At 42.1% G+C, this 21,983-nt stretch overlaps 1 protein-coding gene across 2 annotated transcripts in view; it reads left to right on the plus strand.

Moving 5' to 3' along the window:
• LOC133409013 (metabotropic glutamate receptor 4-like) overlaps nucleotides 1–21,465 on the plus strand; it is a 152,824-nt gene extending 131,359 nt beyond the window's left edge. For both annotated transcript variants that reach the window (XM_061688485.1, XM_061688486.1), the window contains 3 exons: nucleotides 1,934–2,869; nucleotides 14,854–15,100; nucleotides 20,365–21,465. In XM_061688485.1, the coding sequence (XP_061544469.1) occupies nucleotides 1,934–2,869; nucleotides 14,854–15,100; nucleotides 20,365–20,414 (1,233 nt within the window). In that variant the 3' untranslated portion in view covers nucleotides 20,415–21,465. The remainder of the gene's footprint in view (nucleotides 1–1,933; nucleotides 2,870–14,853; nucleotides 15,101–20,364) is intronic.
• Nucleotides 21,466–21,983: the final 518 nt, after the last annotated feature.

Raw genomic sequence — 21,983 nt, forward strand, 5'->3', positions numbered from 1 at the left:
CCTTGGCTTTTTCCTTGGTTAGGGTTAGTATTTCCTGTACTGTGAGGTTCCACCACCAAGTCTCCTTCTCTCCTTTCCTGCCAAAGATACACCAAGTACTCTCCTGCCTGTCTCTTTGATCACCTTGGCTGTAGTGGTCCAGTCTTCTGTAAGCTCCTCGTGTCCACCGAGAGCCTGTCTCCCCTCTTCCGGTCTCAGCTTCCACCACATGGTTCTCTGGTCTGCCTTCGTCTTCTTAATCTTCCTCCCCACCACCAGAGTCATTTTACACAGCACCATCCTATGCTGTCTAGCCACACTCTCCCCTACCTCTACCTTACAGTCGGTAACCTCCTTCAGATGACATCGTCTGCACAAGATGTGTGCTTTTACCTCTGCTCTTGTAGGTCACCCTATGTTCCTGCCTCTTCTGGAAAAAAGTGTTCAGCCATTTCCATCCTTTTTGCAAAGTCTACCACCATCTGTCCCTCCCAGTTCCTTTCCTGGATGCTGCACTTACCCATCACCTCTCCATCACCCCTATTTCCTTCACCAATCACGACTCTCTCTCTGTCTGTGATGCTCAGAACTACTTCGTCTAGCTCCTTCCAGAATTTCTCTTTCACCTCCAGGTCACATCCTACCTCTGTGGCATAGCCGCTAATTTAAACCCTGCCCCTAAACTTCTAGCCTTACTGCCTTTCCACCTGGTCTCCTGGACACACAATATATCGACCTTTCTCCTAATCATCATTTCAACCAACTCCCGAGATTTTCCTATCATAGTCCCAACATGCAAAGTGCCCACATTCAGTTCTAGGCTCTGTGCTTTCCTCTTCTCTTTCTGCCAAAGAACCCGCTTTCCACCTCTTCTTCTTCTTCGACCCACAGTAGCTGAATTTCCACCGGCGTCCTGCAGGTTAACGGTGCCGGAGGTGGACGTTGCTAATTCTTTAATGAGCGCTAATATTTGTTTGGCAAAGTTTTAAGCCGGATGCCCTTCCTGACGCAACCCACTGCATTAATCCGGGCTTGGGACCGGCCTACAGTTTGCACTGGCTTGTGCCCCCCAAAGGGCTGCATTCTCAGAGGCATGATGGATGCTGTGTTAAATTGATTAGTGTAAAGCCAGGATTGGGTGGGAACGTCACAAATGACCCGCAAATTTCCTGCCTTTGGAGGCATTATACAGAAGTTGCATGAACGTGAATAGTGAACGGGGTGTAAAGTTATACACCCGAGTTCAAGGAGAAGTGGAAAGCGAGGAAATTGAACCACAGATTTCCCGGCTTTGTATGTTGCATCAGAGAAATGACGGCGACGTTGTGAAAGGGAATAGCGCAAAGCCAAAACAGGGTGGGAAATTTAATTCGAACCACAATTTCTCGGCTTCGGAGGAAGTATCAGAAGTATGATGGCAGCTGTGTGAATGGGAATAAAGGACTGGAAATTCAAATTGACACAAAACCTTTGACTTGGGAGGGAGTATCAGAACTGTAACAGAGACATGATGGGCTGTGTGAAAGAGAATAGCTGAAAACTAGTGTAGGTTGGGAAGTCAAAGTTAACACGCAGGTTTCCCAGCTCTGGAGGTTAGTATCAGCGGTTTAGAAGAGACGTGACATCGGCTGTGTGAAAGAAAAGGGGAAAACCAGGACGCGTTGGGAAGTCCAAGTCAATCTGAAAATTTCCGCGACTTTGTAGTACGTTTGGAAGTAGTATCAGAGACACGACAACGACTGTGTGAAGGGGAATAGAAGAAACCTAGTGCAGGTTTGAAAATTGTTGTCGATCAGCAAATTTCACTGCTTCAGGGGGACTATTTGAGGCATGAAGGCGACTATGTGAAAGGGAAGAGTGGAAAGCCAGGATGGGGTGGGTAATTGGAGTTGAACTGCAAATTTACTGGGTTTGTGAAAGATGCTGAAGTCTGTTTCCGCTGCCTTCCATCTAGGTGCGTTCTATGCAGTGGCCTGGCGCCGTCCATAAAATCCCGACATCGATTTGCAGCCATGCCTGTCGTGCCGGCGAGCGTAAGAAGATTGTGAAGGGCATCCAGTGTTGCTGGCACTGCGAGCGGTGCGACGGCTACCAGTACCAGGCGGACACGTTCACCTGCAAGATGTGCCGCTTTGACTTGCGGCCCAACGAGAACCACACGGCCTGCGTTGCCATCCCCATTGTCAAGCTGGAGTGGCGCTCTCCCTGGGCAGTGATCCCGGTGCTGATCGCGGTGGCGGGCATCATGGCCACCCTCTTCGTGGTGGTCACTTTCGTGCGGTACAACGACACGCCCATTGTGAAGGCGTCGGGGCGCGAGCTCAGCTACGTGCTGCTTACCGGCATCTTCCTGTGTTATGCCACCACCTTCCTGATGATTTCCACCCCTGACGTGGGGATCTGCTCCCTGCGGCGGATCTTTTTGGGCCTGGGCATGAGCATTAGCTACGCCGCCCTGCTCACCAAAACCAACCGCATCTACCGCATCTTCGATCAGGGCACCATGTCCTTGAGTGCGCCCCGGTTCATCTCGCCAGCTTCGCAGCTCATCATCACATTCACGCTGGCGTCAGTGCAGCTGCTAGGCGTGTGCATCTGGTTTGGCGTGGATCCCTCCAAGGCAATCATCGATTACGAGGATCAGAGGACGTCTAATCCGGCCAAGGCCCGCGGCGTGCTCAAGTGCGACATCTCCGACCTCTCCCTGATCTGTCTGCTGGGTTACAGTATGCTGCTCATGGTCACCTGTACCGTGTACGCCATTAAGACCAGAGGGGTGCCAGAGACTTTCAACGAGGCCAAGCCCATTGGTTTTACCATGTACACCACTTGCATTATCTGGCTGGCGTTCATCCCCATCTTCTTTGGCACTTCGCAGTCCACAGAAAAGGTATGAATACAGTTCTTTAAATTGATTTGATTGAAAACTGTTTTTCTCCTTTTTCTCCGTTACAGGGGGTCCTCGGTTTCTATTCCTACAGTGGCAACCCAACCCAAATTTGTACAAATTGTTAAATCAGTGAAATTCCTTTTAATTTGCAAATGGATCCAAACTTTATCAGAATCATCAGAATCAGAATGCGGCATATGATGGTATAGCTTCTGAGTCTGCAGAGACGTAGCACATTTTAACAAAAATATATAGATACGGGGATATTTTGCAAAATGTGGAGTATTTTTGGAGACAACATTAATAATTTAAATTGAATGAGGAAGGATAGTCTAAAACCAAAACATGGGTTGTGTAGAAAAAGGATGTATACCTGTAGAAAAGTTGCATGCAAACAAACAGACCAGGGATTTCTAAGCTGTAGTGCATGGTATAATATCCATCCATTTTCTGAGCCGCTTCTCCTCACTAGGGCCTATCCCAGCTATCATCGGGCAGGAGGCGGGTACACCCTGAACTGGTTGCCAAACAACAAACAACCATTCGCACTCACATTCACACCTACGGGCAATTTAGAGTTGTCAATTAACCTACCATGCATGTTTTTGGGATGTGGGAGGAAACCGGAGTTCCCGGAGAAAACCCACGCAGACATGGGGAGAACATGCAAACTCCACACAGGCGGGGCGGGGGATTGAACCCCGGACCTCAGAAGTGTGAGGCAGACGCTCTAACCAGTCGTCCACCATGCCGCCGCATGGTATGGTATAATAATATAATGAAATTTAACTGAAGATATTTATAATTTGCAGGGGCTGCTCGGTTCATGACAGAGCTCCATTCCTACAGTAGCAAAATTGTATGCAACATTAAATTAGTAAAATTGCATCCACTCTGCCATTTGGACCTGAACTGAATGGGACATTTGACATTGTAGTTTCTTCAGTTTAACTAAACTATAGTATGTATTGGTTTGTTAGCGTAAATCATTTTGTCAATCACATGGAACTGTATTGATCATATTGTAACAATGACACTGTTGTGTCGTCAACAGAGGTATAACATATGTCACTACTAGGCAGCAATTTGCAGCAGCTATCGAAAGTCGATAGGAAGAAAGAAAAGTTGTTATGAATGAGACATTTTCTAAAAAAAAAATTGTTGAAAACAATTCAACTTGGGTACCTTGGAAGCGTGCTCATAATTTGCAATGTGAAGAACATTATCTCGAAGCCTTGGGCTGCGCTGCTTTTCTGTTCCGGATTTTCGTTCCGCTGTTCCACTTTTCCCTCGCCTTTTTGTTTTAATAAGGCTGTTAATGTTTAATTAAGAAAATTGTTGGGCTATAATGCATTCTTGGGATCCATCCATAGTCCTGCCTGCTACAGTCATTAACATGTTTATTAAGGCTAGATTTACACTGCATGGTTCAAGTGACACAATTCAGATTTATTTTGTCAGCAACTGGGATTTTGCTTAAAATCTTCAGATCAGAATAAGGCCTCCAAAATGTGGATTGAAATCCAATACATATTGGATAACTGCCAATGTGAGTGCAGTGTAAACACAGAGTGGATGAACTCCGTCAAACCAAGTTTAGTCTCAATGTAATACACATTCAAAACACACGCGATAGCAAAGACAATTACACAAGTGTAAATATGCTATATTAGAGGTATGTCCTTCATTGAATAATCTAAATAACTGCCGAATGTGGCCGGTGGAGTAATGTCGAGATTCCCCTCATTTAAATCAATGCGGGGTAGAGTCAGCCCAGGCAAAAATAAACAGTATGGATCATTTCATATTTATATTATTTATATATTATTGTTTACTTCCGTGGTGTAACTGCCCGGTGTTGACGCTTGTGGAGGTATGTATGTGCTATTTGGACATGTCCGCATGTGTTCTAGTAGTGCAAAAACAGCCGTAGGCGTATGGGTCACTTTAAATGTGCATGGAAATAGACAGGTATGGGTATTAAATCAGAATTGAGTACTTGGACATACAGTGTAAATTCAGATAAGATATCCCACTTTGTTTTTAGCATACAAAACAACACAGTAATTCATGTTAAAGCATATAAATGTGAGTATAACATTAACAATTTTCATAGTAATACAAGTTAATTTGGCCGAACACACTGTGTACACACTCATATTCCCAAGTCAAATCAATGTTTCTGACCTCATGAACCATATACACGGATCAGATTCGTTGAGGGCCTCAACAGAGGTTGAGGAGACGGTCTGGGAAAGAAGCCAAAGGGGGGTAAAACAATAGAAATGTGTCCATCCAATTGAAGGGGGTATTTTTTTTCTGGCCAGGCTCTTAGAGGGGGCTTTGTGCGCTAACACCAGAAGACAGCCGGGGACGGAAAAGCCTCGCACTGGCATAACGCTATAAAGAGAACCAGCATAACGTCCGACGGATGCAATAAAATGAATCCTCACCTCCTCCCCTTAGAGATTAAACAAACCAAAACATCATAAACCCAAAAAAAAAAAAAAAAAAAGACCTGCTGTGTGAAGCAGGTATGTCTTTCCGCTTCCCAGTCTCAGCCCCCAAATAATTTCAATAGTGTACAGCAGTGCAGAAAATCTGCATATGACTGCAGTCGACTAAATGACATTAATAATGCAGCGTGTGACCGGCAGCACAATGTCTTGTTTACATACGCTCGCTGTGAATCTGCATAACAGCTTGTTCGCACACCCACCTGCGGTTAATGCGTTAAAAGTAACGTCTCATACCCGACCCGGCTGGTTTCATGTTAGCGCTCATCAAACATGCCGTATGCCTAAAAGCAAAGAAAAGTGAAAAAAAATGTTTCCCCAGTGAATACCACATTTTATGTAATTTATTCAATTTCCTCGCTTCTGAAGATTTATCACAGGCGGATTAAGCATCCATTAGCTAGTTGTTTTGTGTTTACAATAGAAAAACTTTTCATCGTTTCTTCCATAACTCAAATGAATTTAATTTACTGAGATGTCTGCCTGCAGATGCTTACAAAGTCTTTTTCAAAATGAAGGTCTTAAAAAACATGACACGCAATCCTTATATGCACTTTTCAAAACTCTTAAAAATGCCACAAACAAGAAACAATATTACTTTGTTTACTTTACAGACGTTTTTTAAACAGTGACAAATTTAAAATCTATCTGCACTCACTATAAAATGATGCATACTTTTTTATTAGAGCGGAGGCCACTATTTGAGATAATACTGTCTATATTTATGTTGCTCTGCACTAGGGAGTCCCAAAAATGGGAGGAAGGCGGGTTTTCCTCGGGTACTCCAGTTTCCTCCAACATGCATGACAGGTTAATTGAAAACTCTAAATTGCCCTGTAGGTGTTAACGGTTGTTTGTTTCTATGTGCCCTGCGAATGGCTGCCGACCAGTTCAGGGTGTACCCCGCCTCTCGCCCACAGTCAGTAGGTTTAGGCTACAGCTCGCCCGCGACTCTAGTGAGGATAAACGGTCCGGAAAATGGACGGATGGGCATTCCCTCCCCCCAAAAATAAAAAGAGTCGGCTATCTTTAGCATTTACTCAAAAACATGTTATTTCTTTTCCGTATTTTTCAGGGTGTGTGAAGGGAATAGGCGTGTCAGAATGGCGAAGAAGAGAAACTTTGGGAAGCTCAATACCTTGCAGCTACTTCTGCTAGCTAGTTCGCGAGCTAAGTAGAAATACTGCACACTTTATTAGGGACACCTGCACAAACTGAGTAGTTAGTTAACTGACAAATAACAACATGGTGTGTCAGCAATACAATACGGTCAGATTTAGTGAATGTGAGGTCTGAAATCTGAAAAATGTGTGATTCTACAATTGATATAGGACCTGCTTCCTCTTGCTCCTAATAACATTAGTTGCTCATTAGCATCCACATCAACTTGACTGGAAGCTAGTCCCACTTTTATCACTTAAAAAAAAAAAAAAAAAAAAAAAAAAAACATCTACCATGGCCCTAAGCTATGCAAAGGCAGGAAAAAAAACTTTATCTTAAAATGTCTTTTTTTTTTTTTTTTTTTTTTTTAAAAGAGACTCAACTTGATCACAGCAGGGAACCAAAATGGTTGAGTCACAGGGAAAAAAAAAAAAAACACTGGCTTGTTGTTGAATATACCCTTAAGGGATCCTAGGGACATTTGGGGCCAGTCATTTCCAAGCAATTTGACTGTGATGAAAGAATAATAATGTGCCATTTCAGTTCCTTAAATTAACCTGAATGGCTGCATAAAATCCGACACATTCGTTTCAGTGTTCCACTGAAAACCCTTTGTAGCCCCACATGTACTTCATCCTACAGTAAATGAATGCAATCCTTTATGTTAAGACTTCGCTTTGGACTGCTGGCTTTCCGTTGGTATTTTTCCACCAGACGGTGCTACTTTTTCCCATTTAAAGCAGGCAGCACAATTTCATTTTCTTAACCTTTCAAAGTCATATGTCAGTATTGTCGAAAAACCGAAAACCCACCGCAGTGGTTTTTAATTTCCGCAGGTTTTTCTCCCATTCAAAGCCTGCAGAACAATTTCACACCTTTTATTTCTACTATTTATTTTCTGGATGAGGTGCCTTGCTCCTGAAACAATAAATGTCTGCGTCTTAATGGTGTGTAGGTAAAAAGAAAGTGTGTGTGACAGTTTTTGTCGTTAGTGACAAATGAGCGAGGGTATTTAAAGGACGTCTTAAGCGTTTCATAGCGACAGAAACAGTATGGTTCTTATTTGGGGGGAATTATCTCATGTCAAACCAAACATAACGGTGGCCCACGACAGGCCCTGTAAAGCAGCACACACACATTGACACATCTTGCAGAGCAATTAAACGCTCCACTTCTTTCTGCCACAATTGGATGCTTTCACTTGAGAGTACATCCAACCGGACGCCACGGGGAGACGTTCTCCATTATTCAAAGTGGGACATATGGTCCCGATCGTAAGCATTTATTATTATTATTTTCTTTTCACAGTAGCTTCAGTGACGTCTGCTCACCTGGAGAGCGACGGCCTAAATCGGTAGTTAATGGACGAGGAGCCACGGGACAAAAGCTTGGGATAGATGCCCCGAGTACAAATGACTCTAATTCAATCAGCCCGCACAAAGAGGTTGTGCCATCGTCATCATCATCAATGGACCGACGTAGCAAGCCAGTGTTGTGCGTTTCTGGATGAAGCCTGGATGAAGTCCACTACAACAAAAATAGGAGTAGTGGGGCATGAGTGAAACTGTACATGAATTAATAAATACTATGCCGATGTGAACAAAAAAGGCAGCAAGAGTAGTAGTAGTATGGCTGTGGGGTGAGGGGTGGGGAATCAAATAACTCGTGTAAATCAACTTCAAAAATAGGTTGACACAAAATTTCTGCCGCAAAGCTCTGCTGGGAGCGAAAAAAAAAGAAAAAAATGTTCTGCCCAGAACCATGTGTGTGCCGCCGGAACCCATGTTTCACATGGACATTTATTGTAGACGGACGCAGTGTTGGGCCAATGATAAACTTTGCCAAAAACAATAAAGGAGCATCTGTAAGTGATTTTTAAGATGCTGTTAGATGTGTACATATAACAGGATTAATATGAGTGAGCTGAATTGTAATTAGTATTTTTTTTACTTAAACTGGTAATCGCTAGGCTCGCTAATGCTAACCACGATTGCTAACAGTTTAGCATTGAGCATTTTGCTGTCTCATATTCTGTACACCAAATTTACACCATCTACTCAGTACCAACATATGCTGTTTAAGTTTGGGAGTCCATCCCTCATAAATGAGAATAACATGTATTAGTTTGTGGGGGAAAAAATAAAATAAAATAAAAAAAAGATTCTCAAAAAGATTTGATAGTGACAGCCCTAAAGAGAAGTTATGAGCATTATGTAGATCGTTATTGAATTTGAATAAATACTTCACGCAGGTGGGAATGGCAACTCTATCAGTTAATACTGTGTAGAAGTGAATGTGAACAATATGGCACCAAGCATAATCAGCAGCATTGAATGAAGATTGTTAATGAATTGAATAATTACTATAACTGTATGCAGACACAGATTGCAACTTTACATGACAAAGCTGCATTCTGTAGATTATTGTATTGAATCCTAATATAGTGCATACTATATAATGGCGATGTCAAGCGGAATCCTCACATCTCCGAAACTATCACTTTTCAAGAAACCAAAACATTGCATTTTAAATGAGAGCAAGCCCAACACTTTAAATTGGTCAATCCTTTATAAAAATAACAATGTGCAACTGTACATGAATGACAAACACAAAAAGGCAGCAAGAGTATTTAGCAGCATGATTGTTTTACTGAATTCGAGTAAATATTATATACTGTATGTAGAATACTAGTGAATGGCAACTGTGTACAATGCACGTGAATGTGGTTAAAAAGCCAACAAGAAGAGTCATCAGCATTTTATGTCAATTGTTATATTGACTTTGAATAAATACTATACAATGTATGCAGATGTGAAAGGCAACAGCGAACGACATACAGTAAATAGATGCAAATGTGAGTAAAAATGCAGCAAGAATAGTCAGAAGCAATACATGTAGATTGTTGTTATTGACTTGTAATGGATATGACATGCATTATGTAGACATGAATGTGAGCAAAAAGGCAGCGAGAGTAGCCTCCAGCATTGTATGTAAATTTTGTTATTGAATTGAATTACACATTTTTAAGTTGTTATCAATGTGTGGATGTTCATCACGTACTTATAGGGAAAATACCTATCCATCATCATGCGTCACAATATACGTGTGTATATTGTGACGCATACGACATGATTTAATCGCGCTCCAGATGTTCCGACGTTCCCATATTCGGTCTCCCAGCCGCCAGCTCTACAGGCCCTCACTTTGACTATTTTCAGCACTGCCATATGTGGCATTATTCACCGTAATGTCCCGGCGGCCCAATAAGGCGTAATGAAGATTGATGCGGGCAAGCGCAGAGCGACATCTTCAGTTTGTCTTTTTTTTTTTTTTTTTTTTTTTTTTTTTCCCCCCCCAAGAGCAGTTGTGGCGTTCATTAGGACTATCCACCTCCAGATCCCCCTCCGACCCCCATCCACATCTGGAGTTTCGGGCCAGCAATCCCCTACGAGTGCTCCAGTCAAGGGTGAACAGGCCGTTAAACTAATCAAGACTAAAGGACTGTGATCTTTACAAACGACGGTGCGTGAACCAAGCTCTATTATCGAGTCCCCTGAGGCTTCTATTTGTTTATTAGCTTAATGAGAGCACCGCTGTGGAGGATGTTCAATGCCGCAACCCCTCTCTTGCTGCACAACGTACTGCGAAACAACGTGGTGGGACAGGTTTGGAAATCGTCTGATGGTTTTGAGATACTCTCTAGGGTCCTCGGTTAAAATAGCGTCTGTATACAATTCTCAACTCTCAAATTAAGCTCATATTAGCAGGATTTTGTTTTCTTTTTTTGCTCACTTTGTGGTGCCACGCTTTTGAGGACGCTAATGAGGGAATTTCACACAAGTAGGGGACTGTCCTCCTGTTGTTTACCTGCCCCTCATTTGAGTTGTGAGGTGTTGCTTAAGTTTGTTATTATCTGAAAATAATTATGCAATTGTTCTTTAATCCGCCCTTATCAACTTCCAAGGAGAAAACGACATTGCTGACATTTAGCAGAATCATAGACTACTAAACAAGGAAATGCAGTTTCTGTAGAAATTGCATGTGGATGCTGAAGAGCTGATGCTGAACGGAAATGAAGTAGAATTATTTAAAATTTATTAAATATATAATGCAAGAAAGGCTGCATTTTGCAAATGCTATCAACATGCTAACATGTATGCTAACAAATAGCTAGAAAGGAATGCAAGTACAAAAAGCGCTAAGGTGGATTTGATAAGGTTTTTACATCTTTACCTGCATTCTGGTACTATTTCTAATGAGAAGTGATAAAATGCATGCAAGCAGTTGCTATGCAGTTGGTATGCTAGCATTTACTTAGTTAGCATTTAGTTGGATAGCAATAGAAAAACCTGAATAGAAAAAGCACTGAGACCACTTGTTTTGCATTTTTAGGGATCATCAGGGACAATTTCTAATGAGAATGGATAAAATGCAAGCAATTGGTATTCTAACATATAGCAAGATAACAACAGGAGCACAAAAAAAAAAAAAAAAAAAAAGCTACGGTAGATTGATGAGGCTTTTATATCTTTCCCTCAATTCAGGCGCTATTTCTAATGAGAATTGAGAAAATGCTAAAATGTCAACAGTTGATGTGCTAACATAACATGAGATAGCAACAAAAGTACAAGAAATGCTAAGGCGGCTTGATAAGGGTTTTACATCTTGTTCGGTATTCTGGTCCTATTTCTAATGAGAATGGATTAAATGCTAACAGGTATGCTAACATGTAGCAAAATAGCTATGGGAGGACAAAAAACGAAGTTTTAAATCACACCCTGTATTCCAGTTATATTTGTAGTGAGAAATGTTCAAATGCTAGCATTAGGTATGCTAACTTCTATGCTTGTTGCGCAAATCCCATAGATTGATGTCATTCATATTTTCAGCTCTATAGAGTAATTTCCACATGACAAATGATCCTAACTCATCCAAAGTGGGCAGTTATTTTAGTATGCAAACCATTTCCTACCGCTAGCAATTAAGTTTCATGCATTAACTCTACATGCAAATAAGTGCGTACAATATTTATGCTGTGTACAAGGAAGTCTGCGGGCAACAATGTGGCGTAACCCTGAGAAGCCTATGGGAAACCTTTACGTACTGCAGTATGTGACCAAAATACCTCAGTATTGTTAATTAATAGGATTATTGCAACACATATACGCAAAGCAGTAATAATACCTGACACTTTGAGAACCATTCGAAAATTGAGCAGTCGGCTTGTCAGATATCGTTCAAATCAATATCGGTCAAAATCAATAGCCTACGCAACACAGTCAAGGCAACACTGAATTACTTTGATTTAATAAACCGAGTGCTAGCAGCTCCAGATAAATGAGATGCTTGAGTTGATGAGTTACAATGAAATGTGTTGTTTTGCCAAATTGATAATTAGTGATGCATGCACGTCCAAATCGGGTGGCGGTATTAGCCGTGAGTCCATTATTAAAGCGAATTTCGATGTGAAATTAAAAAGTGCGAGCAGCGACGAATGGGCCCTCGTACCCCGTTTTTCATGGTGAATCCTCGAATGACACCATGCTGCACCCACATAAGATGGCATAGGAAAAACACTTTCACTATTTAGCATCGCCCGTCTGGCTAGGAAATTGATTCCAAACCACCATGCATTCATTCATATGCCGCGAGACATCTGCCACTGGAAATGATGCAATTTGATGGTCTGAAAATTATTGATTTACTACAAACAACGTTCAACTATTTATGCCAGTGATGTTTAGTGATAGGCAGAACAATTACATGCTCTCTTCACTGGTTGGCAGAAGGTACATCATGAACCAGTGTATCCACTCTTTGTGAAATAAGCTACGATCGGCTTGACAATGTCAAGAAATCGTTAGCCTAACAGCTTAATTCGCAAATTAATAATAAAATAAAAAACGCAACAAATTCCATAAACAAGAATCCAGTTGCCACCATTCAACGTTGGCGGATTATCATGACCTTGATGACTACTATTCTAAACAAAGAAAAAACACATTGGTATTTGTTACTGATATTGTAACAGTAAGTTAAAAATGACACAGGCAATTATGCTATTGGGCTCACAAAATGTGGAAGACGGGGGAAAATATTTCAAATCTCTTCATTTGGGAATTGTATTGTAATAAAAAATGCCAGATTTTGTATATCTCCTGGATAAGGTAAATAGTTTGAAGTTGGAATGTTCTGGATCAGTCGAGAAATGCGGTAGGAGGAGGTTAGTATGTAAAATATCTGAATTGATTTGGCAATGTTGTGATGAAAAATGTGGCATAGTTATTAAAAAATGTGGTAGTTTGGCTGATGCGAAAAATAGTTCCCAAGAAGTCCTGAACGAGCTGCACACTTTGAAGCTGAAATGGGGAAAAAGGGACGTGTAGGCATAAGAAAGATGCAAGACGAAGTAGCATGTTTTTCCAGGTCGTAGAAGCAGTATTTGATTGACAGTTGAACAGACATTCAACAAACACGCCCACAACATTTGAGTGTCTAGACAATGACTTGCAGAATGTCAAAAAAGAAGTGGGGAGAATAATAATATTTTTTTCTAGGTTAGTGAGAGACTAGATTGACAACCCCCTTTACTGGCTTTCAAGTTAAAGACTATTTCTGTTTATGGAACTAATAGCTTGAATTCAACAGTGCGAGTCCCTAAAGCACCAGTAAAGCGGTCCACGGGCCATCCACGACATCTGTCAAGGGAACACCGCAGCTGCTTTGTCCGCCGTCCATACGGCCACGCCCCACTTCAGCACCGTGCCACCGTTCACACATGCTACGGCGGGGACGCCTGGCCACTCTGCAAGACTGGCTCATAATAAGAAAACATTAAAGCAGAGCTCATGTGGGGGTTTAAATGGTACGCAGCTTTGATGAAGGGGTCTGTGGGAGGGGGGCTGGGGGGTGGTCTCACAGTGAGAGGTGCAAATGTATCCAGTGAGGAGGAAGAGCTCCCACTTTAAAGGCAAAATATGATAAAATATTTACACACCATGGTACAAAGCATATATATATATATATATATATATATATATATATATATATATATATATATATATATATATATATATAAATATATATGCGCTAGTACTAGTGGTCTCCAATAGGCATAAAATAAGGACGGCTATGTAACCATTTAACAAGCATATCATTGTAGTTTGTTCGTTTATGCTATATAAAGCGCACCCAGAAAGCATTAATGGAGTTTTGCTATGCCCACATTTTGTCATGTTACAGCCTTACTCCAAAATGTGAAAAAAAGAGATTTGCAAATTTATTAAAAACAAAGATTGTCAAAGGAGTGGCTTCAGGACAACTGTGAAGGTACTTGGGTTGCCCAGACTTGAATCTGATTAAACATGAGAGATCTAAAAATGGCTGCGCACCCATGCTCCCCATCCAACCTGTTTGGTTGGCTGCAAAGAGGAGGTGTGCCAACATCACATTTGAAAAGAATTGAAGCTGTAATGTCGGCCAATGGTGCATCAACAAAGTATTTTGCAAAGGCTGTGAATAGTTATATACAATACATGTTATTTCTTAGTTTTTTTTCATGACTTAGTCCCAGTTATGAATACAAAAATAAAAATAAAACTTTTTAATGTTGTCAATATGATGCGTGTGGTGAAAAAAAGGAATTTAACCTATTTTGGAAGAAGGCTGTAATAAAATGTGAAAAAGATGAGGCACTGTGAACTTACTTTCTGGATCCTAAAAACTGTTAAAGATGAATCAGTATGACAATTTCATAATTATGGTGCTAAAAATTTGATACCCTTTACTGATCCCCCCTCAATCGCAGGGCACATATGATAAACAACCATTCACATTCACATTCAAGCCGGAGTACTCGCAGAAATCCCACGCAAGTACGAGGAGAACATCCATACATGAAAGTGGGAGTGGAGATTCGAACCGTGAACCGAAGAATTATAAGCCATATGTGCTAACCAATAGTTCACCATGCACACCCCTTTAGCAAACAACTTGTATTACTAACATTTTTTATACAAGTGTGTTTTTTTGCTGCTGGAGTCATAATATGACCTGACTAGTGTTAGTTAAAAAAAAGGGAAACAAACGAGAAAGTGCAGGCTGGTTTGTCTTTGTCGATCCATCGTGGCGGAAACTCCAACAACAGCTTGGCCGACTAACGGGTCATTGGACGCACTAATGAGAATCCAACACAGCAGCTGTCACATGCGCCGTGCAGGCCACTTGGCCTCCTCAAACATTCCCAACACAGAAGCAAAAGAAGCTAAAGGGTTAACGAGGGCGTGCGTTTGTTTATCGCCCCCACAGATGTACATCCAGACCACCACGCTGACCATCTCGGTGAGCCTGAGCGCCTCTGTGTCCCTGGGCCTGCTCTACATGCCCAAGGTCTACGTGGTCCTCTTCCACCCCGAGCAGAACGTGCCCAAGCGCACGCGCAGCCTCAAGGCCGTGGTCACCGCCGCCACCATGTCCAATAAATTCAACCCCAAGGCCGGACTCAGGCCCAATGGCGAAGCCAAGACGGAGCTGTGCGAAAGCCTGGAAACACAAAGTAAGTCCTTGAATGGCTTCCTCGTTTTGTCCTTCAGAATGTGAATCAAATTGATGCGCAATTTGGAAGGAAGGGAGTTATTTAATACTTGAGCGACTTCGCTAAACTGCCACCATTGTTAATTTAGTCTGCTTTGGGTATTGTTTTCAAGTCATTGCAAGGACAGATTACAATTGTTACACCCATCATGTTCTATAAACCCATTCAACCCCAAACACACATAATCTTGTGACAGTTACCCCTTGCTATTTGTGGGCGGTAGGGACCAAGCCCGACTGCGAATAGCGAAAAAAAACACGAATACTTGACACCCCCTGAAATTGCCTATAATAATAGTTTAAGGTGTAAATCTACCACAAATTGTGATACCAAAAGACTTGATCATTTCAAACTCATCTTACATCCTTACCTATAAAAGTAAATGTATTACAGATGTTTGGATTTCGATAAAATGCATCGCAAGTGTTCACGTACAAGCACGTGTGGTGAAGAATCTCCTTAACTTCCAACTAACAACCCAGGCTAAACTTAGCTCCTCCTCGACATACAAATATATTGTCTTTTCGCCCAGATTTATCACTTTAAAAATATTTTGACAACAATTACCATTATTCCCCATGTATAATTTGCAATAGTTTTCCCAAAAAATCTTTCAAAGTCAATATTGTGTAGGATGCATGGGTATAGTATTCTTCTTCTTTTTCTTTGGGCTTGTCCCTTTAGGAGTCGCCACAGCGCCTCATCCTTTTCCATGTAAGCCTCCTCCTCCTCCTGCATCCTCCTCTCGAACACCAACTGCCCTCCTGTCTTCCCGCACGACATCCATCAACCTTCTCTTTGGTCTTCGTCTAGCTCTCTTGCCTTGCAGCTCCATCCTCATCATCCTTCTACCAATATACTCACTATTTCTCCTCTGGACGTGTCCAAATCATCGAAGTCTGCTCTCTCTAACTTTGTCTCCAAAACATCGAACCTTGGCTGTCCCCTCATGAGCTAATTTCTGATTTTATCCAACGTGGTCGCTCCTCAACATCTTCATTTCCACCACCTCCAGCTCTGCTTCCTGTTGTCTCTTCAGTGCCACTGTCTCTAATCTGTACATCATGGCTGGCCTCACCACTGTTTTAGAAACTCTGCCCTTCATCCTAGAGACTCTTCTGTCACATAACACACCTGACACCTTCCCCCCCCCCCCGTCCCAACCTGCTTGGACCCGTTTCTTCACGTCCTGACCACACTCACCATTGCTCTGGACGCTTGACCCCAAGTATTTAAAGCCCTCCACCCTTGCTATCTCTTCTCCCTGTAGCCTCACCCCCCCCCCCCCTCATTCATGCACATATATTCTTACTTCGGCTAATCTTCATTCCTCTGCTTTCTAACTGTTCCTCCACCTGCTCCCTGCTTTCACTGTAGATCACAATGTCATATGCAAACATCATGGTCCACGGGGATTCCAGTCTAACCTCATCTGTCAGCCTATCCATCACCACTGCAAACGGGAAGGGGCTCAGGACTGATCCCTGATGCAGTCCCACCTCCACCTAAAATTCATCTGTCACACCTACATCACACCTCACCACTGTTCTTCTGCCCTTGTACACATTCTCTATTAGTCTAACATACTTCTCTGCCACTCCAGACTTCCGCATGCAGTACCACAGTTCTTCTCTGGGTACTCTTTCATAGGCTTTCTCTAGCTCTACAAAGACACAATGTAGCTCCTTCTGACCTTCTCTGTACTTTTCCATCAACACGCCATCAATTCAGCTACTGAGAGGTGGAAAGCGGGTTCTTCGGCAGAAAAAGAAGAGGAAAGCACAGAGCCTAGAACGGAATGTGGGGACTTTGAATGTTCGGACTATGACAGGAAAATCTCAGGAGTTGGTTGACAGGATGATTAGGAGAAAGGTTGATATATTGTGTGTCCAGGAGACCAGGTGGAAAGGCACTAAGGCTAGAAGTTTAGGGGCAGGGTTTAAATTATTTTACCATGGTATAGATGGGAAGAAAAATGGAGTCAGGGTTATTTTAAAAGAAGAGTTGGCTAAGAATTTCTTGGAGGTGAAAATAGTATCAGATCGAGTGATGAGGCTGAAACTTGAAATTGAAACTCATATCTATCTATGAGGTTAGACTGGAATCCCCGTGGACCATGATGTTTGCAGATGACATTGTGATCTGCAGTGAAAGCAGGGAGCGGGTGGAGGAACCGTGAGAAAGATGGAGGCATGGACTGGAAAGCAGAGGAATGAAGATTAGCCTAAGTAAGACAGAATATATGTGCATGAATGCGAGGGGTGGTGGGGTGAAGAGTGAGGCTACAGGGAGAAGAGATAGCAAGGGTGGAGGACTTTAAATACTTGGGGTCAACCGTCCAGAGTAATGGTGAGTGTGGTCAGGAAGTGAAGAAACAGATCCAAGCAAGTTGGAACGGGTGGAGGAAGGTGTCAGGTGTGTTATGTGACAGAAAAGTCTCTGCTAGGATGAAGTGCAAAGATTATAAAACAGTGGTGAGGCCAGCCATGATGTACGGATTAGAGACAGTGGCACTGATGAGACAACACGAAGCAGAGCTGGAGCTGGCGGAAATGAAGATGTTGAGGTTCGCCCTCGGAGTGACCAGGTTGGATAAAATTAGAAATGAGCTCATCAGAGGGACAGCCAAGGTTCGATGTTTTGGAGACAAAGTTAGAGAGAGCAGACTTCGATGGTTTGGACACGTCCAGAGGAGAAATAGTGAGTATATTGGTAGAAGGATGATGAGGATGGAGCTGCTAGGCAAGAGAGCTAGAGGAAAACCAAAGAGAAGGTTGATGGATGTCGTGAGGGAAGACATGAGGGCAGTGGTGTTCAAGAGGAGGTTGCAGGAGATAGATAGGCTTACATGGAAAAGGATGACGCGCTGTGGCGACCCCTAAAGGGACAAGCCCAAAGGAAAAGAAAAAGAATTCCCCCTTTGCAGCTTTATTTGTGTCTTAACAATTGTTTTATTATTTTGCACCAGGAGTGAACGTTTTATTCAGGCACATGACCTCTCTTGCTTTCAATATGTTGTGCAAGCCGGCCAACGTGCCACTGGACACGCGGGAGGTGGAAAATACTTCCACAAAGCGTTCACTGTTAAAACTAAAACTAGGGTCCACCACAGTAATATATACATTACTAAAGAACAAGTAAAGTTTAGTATTAATAAAAATACTGATCCGACTTTATGAGAAAAACTAATTAGGAGGGGATCACCAGTAACATTTACTGCAAATAATGCCCATGAGTTTCTATCAATGGATAGAAACTCATGGGCATATACATAGGAATAAGGGTTTTTTTGAGTCAATTTTAGGGGTGTGCATTATACTCGAAAGCGTATTATACATGAGAAATCATGGTACTACTTTCCTAATAGCCAGGGCTTTGGCCCCATCTTTTGGCATCAGAGGGTGTTACAGAGAGAGCACAAAAAGACATATTAGTGAGTTTTTCAACTAATAGCCAAAGGTAGTTTCAACAGGAAAAAAATGTGAATATGTGAATTTATTAATAATGAAGCACAAATATGCAGGGCTTACTGTACTGTATTGATGTCACTGAAAAACAAAAACAAAAATAAAACGAAGAAATCAAACATCAGTGGTCACATTTTCAACACTCCAGTTTGATGGGTAACTGGGCCTAGCATGCCCAACCGATCGCCAGAAGCAATTTATCCCAGTGGGATTGTTGTTGCGGAGGGCTGCGCGGCGCGCAGCTATTTGAATAAGCGCCATTCGTCATTGTCATTGCCGGATTTACGACTTGATAGAATTGAAAAATTATTTTCGGCGCAGGGTGGCTCTTGCCAAGTAGTTGCGAATGTGTGCAGCGTTGGGATTTATCTGCGCCACCTCAGCGGATCGGCTAACACTGTCTGGGGACACGAGCGGAAAAGCTTGAAGGAGATGGTGGTGGTAGGGGAATTGGGGGGCTTTACACAATCAACTACCCTGTGTGGGTAAAGCAGAGTAAACACACCGAAAATCGAGCCGAATTTGAGCATTTTCAATCCCTTGCAATCTCAGTCTGCAGAGGCTCGATTATTGGATGTCTCTAAAGCATTATCCAAAGCGATTATCCTGTGGTTGGAGTGTGCTAAGAATGCTTTTTACCTCCCAGATCTACTCAGAAAACAGTCAAAGCCAACAATCAGAAATGTTAAACCTGTTTAATGCCCACGATCGTAAATCCTTATGTTTGTGGCCAACACCAAGTTGCGCTGAGCCTTGGACTCCATGATTGTAAGAATGAAACAATGAATTACCGTATTTTCTTGTGTATAATACGTACCTGAGTATAATCGGCACCACCAAACTCGCACCTTCCCAGTTGGATTTTTGCATAATACGCACCCTTGATTTTTAATGACATTTTTAGCAAATAAATTTATATTGTACACGAGACATTACGCTAAGTGGGGTGCGCACACACCAACAATCGGACTGAATTTGAGCATTTTCTCCTGCTTCCGATCACAGTCAGCAAAGGTCAGACTGTCTGAATACTTGATTGATTACCCTGTTGTAGGGTGTTTTAAGAGGATTTTATTGTCCCTTATTTAGCTCAGAAAATGGTACAGGGCTGACAAATTAAAAAAACGTTGAACCTCTTCAATATTTTCGTAAACCCTTCAGTGTTTGGTCAACACCAAGTTTGGCCGACCCATGCTCTGTAATTTTGACACGAAACAGGATAGGCAATTATTTAGGGAACACAAATCCCAACAATGAGGCAGAATTTGAGCATTTTCCCATATTCTAATCAAAGTCAGCAATAATCGAATGTCTGTGGAAGATTATCCTGAGCGATAATTCTTTGCTGTGAGCTGTGCTAACAGTGATTATTCCTCCCTGATCTGCTTGGAAATTATACATTGCAACTGGTTGCTGAGTGTTTGTATAAATTGTCTCATAAGTCATTTACCACAGTAAAAATTTCACAACCATAATGTCATCACCACATAGGCTAACAGTTAGCCTAGCTTCGAATACTTCTACTATTCCTATTTTTACTTACGTACTTATTTCCTCACAGGTCCGTCTTAGTACTTACGGCTATAAGAGCGGCAAGAACACATGGGGCACATTAAGACACATTACACATTAAGATGCTAAAAGTTGGTATCTGTGTCCCCAGCATACGGGAGATTTGACTAGAGCCATACTGTTGTTGTATTGTTCTCTTGACTGGCCCAAAAAACCGCATCCTGATGTTTCCTTGCTCTTTTCCAGGTTTCTCCACAAAACAAACGTACATCAGCTACAGCAACCACGCTATCTAACCGACGCCTCCAAGTCATGCTCGAGTCTCCATCTTTCAAATTCAGGATTTCCACCTGATCGACTTGTCAGGAGTGTCATTTTCACACGGATGGAAATCATGGGAGCGTGTTTCTTCCGAACACAGTAACTGCAGGAAAGCACTTGTGTGGGCAGCACAGTTGTGAGGTATCATCATGTGTTGTTAAAAAAATACAAATAAAAATACTGCATGAAAGCCAATTGGAGACTGAAAAATTTAAGTTTTTTTCTTTGATTCATCGATGAAGTGACTGGCTGATGGTGAACTCAGACGCCAAAACTGTGTTTGAATGTTGTCAGTGTCGTCTGCCAACTGGCATCGGAATTTCTCGAAATGGGGTGCTCGATGGCAAAAAAAAAAAACGTGGGTGGAGGAGGGAGAGGGGGATTCCTGCTGCGTTTATTCCAGTCTGAGTCATCCATGCACCAAATCTGCATTAAGGCTCCCCCCCTGTTAATTTGCTGAGCTCTATTGGACAGAGTGTGTTGTGCATGATAGTTTTAACATCATGTGTTGTATTGTTGCTGTATATTCGGAATGCGTTTTAACTTGGTCGTTACACTCGTTTGGGGGTACATTCAAAATGGTCTCGTGAGTGACTGTTGTGTACGTATCAAGCAGCTATCCCCCTCCGAGAGGTCCCCACTGCCGCCTTGCCCTCATTGTATGTGCTTCATTCAACCGGACAGATCTTCACAGAGGAGGTTGACCCCCCCCCGCCATCACTGGCAACAGCCATTTCCCCTCAGAAGGTAAAAAAGCCTCACTGTACAGTTCCATTAAGAGGAAGAATTAAGATGAAGCATGCCCTTGAGAGCAGCCCGCCATATGCCCCTGAAGGTGATATCCATAGATCCCTAATGGGAAACCATACTTAGAAAATTCATTACGTAAGGTTCTATGTCCTCCACGGACACTCTGGTGATAAAGGGGGGAAAGGAGGTTGCGTGTCTATATATATCAAAGAAAAAAATCATTTATCTATCAATGAACAGATGAATCGAGAGGTATAAAAGCCGTCAGGTGTCTTGGGGGACGCATCACGTGTGTGTGGTGGTGGTGGTGGTGGTGGGGGGGGGGGGGGGGGTCATCATTTATGTGTCACTTTTTACATGTCCCGCTCGCCCCGCAGTGTTTGTTTTTCGGAGGACTCGATTCAATGTGATTAAATAGATTGGTGATGTTTGCTTTCTGTCCTCACAACATATTATAAAAGATGGGGGGGGGGGGAAATTTACAAAAAAAAGATACAGTGCCTGGCTTATCTGATTATGTATTTGTATAAAAAAAAAAAAAATTCTAAAGTGTGTGAAGCATGTTTATTTTTTTTTATACCAAATTTTATTTCTATTAAAATGTTTTCAAACTCAGAGCGACTCCCTTTTATTTATTTGGTTTGTTAAATTTGATCACCTGAAAATGTACGCAAGCTGTTTCATATGCAGTCATTCTTCTGGACAATTGTCTCAAAAGTAAAAAAAAAACTAGACCTTCAAACCAATACAACTACAACTGGAAAACACATCTCAAAAGACAAAAAAATGTAGAC

This window comes from Phycodurus eques, chromosome 10 (assembly GCF_024500275.1).
Source record: "Phycodurus eques isolate BA_2022a chromosome 10, UOR_Pequ_1.1, whole genome shotgun sequence".
NCBI classification, from domain to species: Eukaryota; Metazoa; Chordata; class Actinopteri; order Syngnathiformes; family Syngnathidae; genus Phycodurus; species Phycodurus eques.